This window comes from Alligator sinensis, unplaced genomic scaffold (genome assembly GCF_000455745.1).
Source record: "Alligator sinensis unplaced genomic scaffold, ASM45574v1 scaffold267_1, whole genome shotgun sequence".
Classification (NCBI taxonomy): Eukaryota; Metazoa; Chordata; order Crocodylia; family Alligatoridae; genus Alligator; species Alligator sinensis.
The window spans coordinates 1-8,195 of record NW_005842100.1 but is presented as its reverse complement, the minus strand read 5'-3'; the positions used below and the strand labels follow the sequence as shown (position 1 = coordinate 8,195).

The 8,195-nt window shown below is 38.6% G+C and overlaps 1 protein-coding gene across 1 annotated transcript; it reads right to left on the bottom strand.

The window, feature by feature from the left end:
- Positions 1 to 427: 427 nt before the first annotated feature.
- Positions 428 to 7,832, bottom strand: HSP90B1 (heat shock protein 90 beta family member 1). The gene is made up of 10 exons (XM_006024279.3): positions 7,664 to 7,832; positions 7,507 to 7,584; positions 7,323 to 7,388; positions 6,437 to 6,706; positions 5,806 to 6,051; positions 4,931 to 5,067; positions 3,986 to 4,064; positions 3,727 to 3,882; positions 2,269 to 2,367; positions 428 to 706 (listed from the first exon to the last, which is right to left on the bottom strand). The coding sequence occupies exons 1-10, from the start codon at positions 7,784 to 7,786 to the stop codon at positions 677 to 679; spliced, it is 1,284 nt and encodes a 427-aa protein (XP_006024341.2). The 5' UTR covers positions 7,787 to 7,832; the 3' UTR covers positions 428 to 676.
- Between the last annotated feature and the right edge of the window lie 363 nt (positions 7,833 to 8,195).

Genomic DNA, 8,195 nt, shown 5'->3' with positions numbered 1-8,195 from the left:
CTCTTTCCTGCTTATGCAGGGGGTCAGACTCGATGATCTATTGAGGTCCCTTCCGACCCTAGCATCTATGAATCTTTAGTGTTTAGTGCTTTAAGTCCATGTGGGTACCACACATTTATATATGTTTTTAGATGCCCAGTACCATACTACATTTTAAACAGTGCACATTAAATACGGAAGGGAAGATGTGCTTGCTGTCTCGTTACCATCTTGAACCAGGCACTCTGAGCCAAGTATTTAAACCATAGTCTTCAATATGGCCAGTTTCTTCCTTGTACACATGGACTGTTAAAAATAACCAAGCAAGCCAACATTATTTAAACAAAAAAAAAAAAAAACACACACACCACACACACAACGAAACAAAAACAGATCCACTCCTGTATGCATTAGTACACACTAGGAATGATGAACATTTTGTGTAGGATTTAGTTACATGGTGTTTGGGAACATTTTATTTTGTACACATGACAAGATTTTACATCAAGAAGAGTCAGTTAAATAGTACAAATTTACATTCGTGAGGAATGTTTTAAAAAATTCAACTTAAAAAAAATTCTCCTCTGCCCATAATCCCGCACCACCCCCTCAACATTTTACAGTGAAAACAACAGAACAATCTAATTCACATTCCCTCCTCACCCCAGACATAGGATGCTAGTTGTGAAAATGAAGTTTACAGTTCATCTTTCACATCTGTGGATTCCTAGAAAATGAACAGACAATAAGTTTAAGGTATGAATTTAGAGATTACTTATCTACAAAGGTTAGTGCCTGCAAAAAGATTACACTGCAAACCAGACCCCTCCACTTAGTACTACAGAAACTGGCATAGAACCGTGATTAAGTTGTTTTGAGGATGAGACATGCAGACAACAAAAAACAATTCTCACTGTTGGATGTTGCTATCGCAGCACTTTCAGGAAAGATGTTTAGCTTTCATTAAAAATGATACTGTTTATACCTATTTAACTTACATTCTGCAAAAAATAACTAGATAGGGTAGTTTTGGTAAAAGGCCAAGGATGATTCCATTCTGGTTTTCTGCTAAAACACCAGTAGCAGATCTAATTTTTAAATAAACCTGAATTTGTAAATTTTGCAGATGAATTCTCACAAGCCCAATTTCAAACTCTTCAGGATAACTTGTCAGTACAACGAAGATAATGGTGAGCCATTTTTGCTCAGTTTTGGTTAGGAAATCCACAAGTGCTACCACTGATCAGATGAGGGGACAACCAGTTCTATACAAAAGTATTCTAGAACATCAGTAAGCAACTCCATTAGCTACCAACTTAAGTAGGACTACATTAGTTAACAACCATCAAGCCCTCAAGTTTAAGTTATAACATGTTCAATTACAAAAACAACTCCAAAGTTTCCCTATTGATAAGTAGTAGTATTCAATTTTGCAAAGTTATTTGCCACTGTCTAAATTAGTAAGTTTGCTGTAGCAGGTTAGACTTCTTGCTTGTTTAATTTTATTTTTTACCAGCTTTGTAAGACAAACAAAAAATAAATAAATCTATTAGCATTAACAAAATGAGTCAAGTAATGAGGCAATAGCCTGGTCTGGAGTCCACTCTAGAGCCAAGCTAATAAAGTTTAATTGTCCTGTTTTCATCTTCATTTTAGCCCAAACTTGACAGAGTCAAGTAGTAGCACTTGCTCAAAGCTAATGACTACCTTAGATTTCTGTAAGCTGACAGATCTGATGTATATCTGTGCAACAGCTCATTGAAACCGATATTTGCTTCCCTAAATATCTGACCTGTTAAGAATGTAAGTGCCATACGGGGTCAGTCCAATGGTCCATCTAGCCCAGTGTCCCATCTCTGACAATTGTGGGAGTGGCCAGTTTAGAGCAGAGGTGATCAACCTTTTGGTCCCACAGACCAGGTGAGTGATGCAAGGCCAATCTGCAGGCCTGAGAGCCCCATATGCCAGGATTGGACCCCAGTGCTGCCCCTATGTACTGGGATCAGGCACCTGATCCAGCATGCAGGGGCCCAGGGTTCCCTACAGGCCAAATGACAGCACCATGACCTGGATCTGACCCACAGGCCGGAGAGTTGAACACCTGTTTTAGAAGGGAGAGCACTAATCCAGGTATACCTGGAGTAACCCATCCCTATTCCTTACCCTCCCTACATCCACCATTATATGGCTCACTGAAGTACATGAAAATATTGTTTTTGAAAGCACATTGTGTTACCCAAGTTCAATTTTATAGAATTTGCCTATTAAGAAGCCTTTTTGAGAACTGACCTTCTGTGTTTCACTCTCTTCAGAATCAGCTTCTACTTCCTCTTCTTCCTCTGCTTCTTCAGTTACATCTTCAGGTTCTTCCTCTGGTTCCTCCTCTACCTGTAGGTAGTTTAATGTTTGTTATTCCATTTTCAATTTATCCATTTACAAAGCTTTAAATGGTAATGGACAGGAGATGCAGAAGAATCAGAATAAAGCTGGTGTAAGAATGGACTATTAATGGTTTTTGATACAGTACAGCACAAACCAAACAGACCTGACCAACTGTCTGACAGACTTAACTAGCTGAAATTAAATTAAGTTGTTTGCAAGGAAACGCCCCCATTCCCTAATCTCTTTTTTTTTTTTTTTCCCCTGTGTTAAGACTCCACTGGAGAAACATGTCTGAGAAAAACTGACCATCACACTGAAAGAAGGTATTGGGCCAAATCCTCTTTATGCAATTTGGGGAGCAAATAAAAGAAAACCAAAAAGGCCGCAACCAGACAAGCACAGCCGTGCGGTATAGCACGGCAGATGCGTCTGTAGTGCCACATACTGCACATTTGTTCTCCATGCTGCAAGCGAGCAGTGTGGGGAGTTTTTTTGGGTTTTTTTTTTTTGTTTTTTTTTGTTTTTAAACTCCTGGATATCCAAGGGACAAAAAAATCTGCGCTAAAAAAAAAAGAGCAGCACATATGGGGGCTGCATGTGCCACTCAAAACCAGAGCTTGGCCAGCCAGCCAGGCTCAGAGCAGCAGGATCACTGCTGCTACAGCCCCGGGAGCCCCTGGAACCCAGGTAAGGCTACTGGGGCTAGCCCAATGTTAGCCCCAGCCTCCTCTACCCCATGTGGGGTAACTTGCCACACACAAGGGCATGTGGTACAGGCGTTCCCCTGGGGACAAGTGGTAGCAGCACAAGGTGTCCTGCCACCAGTTGCCCCTGGGGAACCAAACATCTGCACTCCTGTGGACATGGCCAAGAAGTCTACATAGCCTGCTGTGGATTTCCACCACTGTGAGCACTTCCAGCTGAAATGGAGCTGGTATAAGCTGGTTCTGAAACTATTCACACGTAGTCAGTTTTTGATGGAAGGAGCAAGAAAGAAAAAAAAAAAAAAAAAAAGAAAGTTGTTGGGTGGGGAGACACATCAGAGTACACTGGTTTTTTTCTTAAGTTGATGCAGGATTCCTTGGACAAATTGACTGGGGAGTTTAAAGCAGCCTAAACTGTAACCAGTGAAGCAGGAACTTAAAAACTGGTCACTAACAGCCTGTCTGTCTTTAGAGTGGATAAAGTGGGATTTTTTTTGTTTTGTTTGTTTTTTTAAAAATAACATCACCTGACCTTTGAGGTGGTCACATATTCTACATCTCAAATTTTGCCTTGAGGAAGTGAGACATCCCTTTTTTTTTTCCAAATTCTGTGGGTGTGACCTTTGGTACTTTTATTTTCAAAATAAAAAAGGCAACTAACCTTTGCGTCAAGGTCAATGTTTAAACTTAGACGTAGCATCCTTTCTATTCGATCTCCATATTCCTTTGTGTCTGGTAGCATATAGCCTGATCTTAGAGTTGCAGTTTCAAACAACACCACAGCAAGATCTGCAACTGTTTTATCATCTTCATTTTCCTGATTTGGAAGCATTAAGAATTATTTAAAAATAAATAAATAAATAAAAAAAAGAATGCACACAACTAAACAACCAATATTGCACTTCTTTGCACTCAATTACCTTAATGCGTCTGAGCATGTCCTTAATCAATGGATGTCTAGGGTTAATTTCAAGTGTCTTTTTTTGGCTAGCATAGTAGCTAAAAGAGAACAAATCTTGCGTCAGTAATACAGTTTAAATACTTGTTCCACCCCTGCTCCTTCACAGTGTAAGTCCAGAGTTCTCTTTACTTTAGAACAGTCCACTATAGATGGCTTCCAGGCTTTTACTAGCATGCAAGATTGGCATACAGTTGATAGTTAGTTCCTACTGCTGTTCCAAGTTTTAATTTATGTGGTGGGATTTTTTATCACAAATTTTATTGAACTTTAGAAACTTATATTTGCCTCAACAGCAACAAACATGTCAAAGCTCCTTTTCTTAGGGAGGTATGTAATCCTTGCTATGACAGCTCATGCATGTAAAGATTGCCCTCACTGAATGCTTGCTGTGGGCTAAAACAAAGCCCCTACTGATTAAAGTTACTTTAAACACTTTAAAAGGTATAGAAAATTGGCTCATCTAAAAGCTTAGACCTAAAACTAATGAGTTGAAATTACATAAAGGTGAGCTGTGGTTCATAAAAGTATATGCATCTCCGATTCAGTTAGTAGAAAGCATATAGATGAGATATATAGACTTCGTAAAGATGTCTCATCTCATCAACAGTGGTGAGGTTGTAAACAACCATAAAGTGCTTGTAGAAAAGGAAACTATCACATATACATGCTGTTAACAGTTTGGGCCTAAAGCACAGGCTGTTTTCAAATAAAAATCAGATTACAGACTACAAATTCCAAAAGGACATTTCATTTAAACTAGTTATAGTGTTAACATTAAGTCTATGGAGAGCCACTGTGACCAATATGTAGGCATTTTGTTTACCCATAGCTGTTAGTATATTATAGCAATAACGACTCATATCCGCTGATACCATTTGACAGATAATCAATAGTGAAAGCTTACTTTGTAGAGATATCTTTGCCAGTCTGGTATGCTTGAGCTTTCATAATTCTTTCCATGTTGCCAGACCATCCATATTGGCTAGCCACAAGCGCACACGGAGACTGAGTTAAGCGTTCAGACAGCACAGCTTTTTCAATCTACGAAACAACCCCCCAAACATTTAGACTAGCTGAATAAAGGTTTTTTCTAATATATGCATTTACCCCAGGTGGGGGATGGAGCCAGAGCTACAAAATGTACTCCCTTATCCCTGGCCATAGTTTGCAGGGGAGGGGAGGCAGGGAATGGGGAGGTAGAAAAAAAAAAAAGGGTCAGAGGCACGGGTGACAGGCTCCGAGTCTGAGTTGGAGCAGCAGTCAGTCAGGGCCAGGGCCAGGGCCAGGGCCAGAACTGCAGCTGCCACCCCACCTCATGCTTGAAATCGAAGACAAGAGGATGCGTGTTCCCACCCCCTGCCACAAATGCTGAATGGGGACCCCCCCCGAAATCTTCAGAGTAAATGCAGCACTCTGTTAGCCCCTCAGTTGATTTACCATTCAATTCTAGCAATCAGATTTTCTGACAGCTCTAAGAAGGAATAATTTACTAAATTTATAAATCAGTTCAGAAGTACTCTTACAATACTGTTATTAAAAAGAAATTTTCAAGGCCTTCATTAAAAATTGTCAGAAAGTAAGTCCTAATATCCTGTTAACACTTACTTCTTAAAGGCCATTTGTATCTGAATTCTGATAGTCAGTTTTCTTAAGAGCAGTCCTCTGCATAGTCTCCCATTGAAGGGATAAATAACCAAAGTTTAAGTCTGATCAGATGGGAGAATTTGTCAAACACCATACATACACAAAAATAACCTATTCTTAGAATAGAGTTTATACCTTGTCCTTCAGTGCCTTCTCTTTCATCCAATTTAAGAGTGGCTCATACTCTTTTTCCAAGGCTGCCCGACTCTCCTTAGATTTTTCACTTTCATCAAACTTCACTCCTTCCTTAGCAACATTCTGGAACCTCTTACCATCAAACTCAGGCAAAGCTTGAATGCAGTACTCATCTACAGGTTCAGTCAAATATATCACTTCATAACCTTTTTTCAGAAGACGTTCCACAAATGGTGAAGATTCAGCCTAAGAAGACAAATTAATTTAGAAGCTTATTTAATATACTGTTTAACACCAAGAATTACTGGTATGTCATTAGTCAATAAATTGTGCAGGCACTTTACAAAAGCTTGCGTCAAAGGCTGACTTTCAATAGCTAACATTGAGGTAGTTGCTCTGCTATATATAAAACCCTTACCAGAAAAACCTTTCTAAAAAGAAGTCACTTTGAATGGCAGTTAACACAGATATACTACAAGAGCCTTCCAAAACATGGAACCATCAAGCATGGTGACAATTTAAAACAATAATACATTTCTTGAATTACTTCTTGCTTGTTTACTGAATCCAGGAAAGTTTTCTAGTTTAAAACATTTTTGGATATTTAAAACTGCATATCTTTTGCTCTTACCTCTTTTCGGCTCGAACCTGCCATGAAGTAAATTTTGTCTTGTTTCTCTTTCATTCTTTCTACATACTGGTCCAGACTAGTAAGGTTACTTTCATGATGAGAAGATTGGAAGCGAAGAAGTTTAGCAAGCCGAGTACGGTTGGAGTGATCCTCAATCACTCCAAGTTTTATATTAGTACCAAATTCTTTCCAAAATGTATCATTGTACTTTTCTTCAGCAATTTTTTTGATCATGTCAAGAGTTTTACGGACTAATTTCTTCCTAATAACCTAAAAAGAGCCAGACCCAAAAAAAGTTCAGACTTAATAAGAACAATGAGAACAATCAATTTTTGAGATATTACTTGACAGTACTTCAAAACGCAGTACCCGATGCATGGGACACTAAGCCACCCCACTTTCATTCTGTTTTACTACATGCCATGAAATCAGTTGTTTGTGTTTTTTTTTAAACCAGGGCATGAATTATAAAAAGAGTCAGGCTACTTTATTAATTTTTAATTAAGTTAAGCAGCACAGACATTGCTTTGCTCCTTGCGTTTTATTCCTAAATTTAATGGGGCCTGCTAGAATAGCTATATAATACCAATTGAAAGCTATTTATTTTCTGCTCTCCCGCTCTAAAATCTTGTGATGTTTAGTCTATTCCAGGGGCGGGCAAAATGCAGCCCGTGGGCTGGATGTGGCCTGCCAGGCCATTCTATCTGGCCTGCAGGGCCCATAAAAAAAATGTAGAAAATAAATATTCATCTGCCCCGGATGCCTGTCATGCAGCCCTCGATGGCTTGCCAAAACTCAATAAGCAGCCCTCTGCCCAAAATAATTGCCTGCCACTGGTCTATTCCTCTTTTCTGCTGATATCACTTATCAAGTTGCATCTAAATACCTTTAGCAATTTATGCTGCTGTAGTGTCTCACGGGATACATTCAGAGGAAGATCATCAGAGTCAACCTGTGAGAGAAAAGGAGATAAATAAATAAATAAATAAATAAATAAATAAAATAGTCCTAATGAACATGATTCAGATAAAAAGCCTTTTAAAAATAAATTAAAAAAAAAAAATACTTACAACACCTTTCACAAAGTTGAGGTATTTGGGCATCATGTCATGGAAGTCATCAGTAATGAACACTCTCCGGACATATAACTGCATGACAACAGAACAGGAGTTAGATGTTTTAAAGGAAATTTAAGTTTGTTCTACGTTTAAAAACATTCATTTTTACCTTTATAAAATCACTTTTTTTGGATCCATATTCATCAAACAAGCCACGTGGAGCCGAGTTGGGAACAAACAAGATAGACTTGAATGTTACTTCTCCTTCAGCAGTGAAGTGGATGTAAGCCATAGGATCATCATGTTCCTGTGGAAAGAATTAATGGGTCTCTCATTCAAATATATTTTCTCATTTAAGGAACAGTCAGATAAATGATAGGAATAATCCATATACCAAAAAGTGCTAGCACTATTTAAATCTACTCTTTAGAAGACAGTTTCAATTAATAGTCTCCCAAATCAATCTAGATTCTCCAAAAGTGAGATTTGAGACGATCTAAAAATCAAGTGCCAGATTCTGATGGCTTGTGCATATAAGTAGTTTTTTAAAACACTTCAAGCATTCTGTTTTACCAACAGCTAAATGGAAGCAACTGAAATGGAAAGATCAATGCCCAAGTTATGTACTATGGGGAAAGTACCACACTAAAGTTTGCAGAGGAACATAAAGCAGGCTCTCTGTAGTTGTCAGCCCTCCCAGC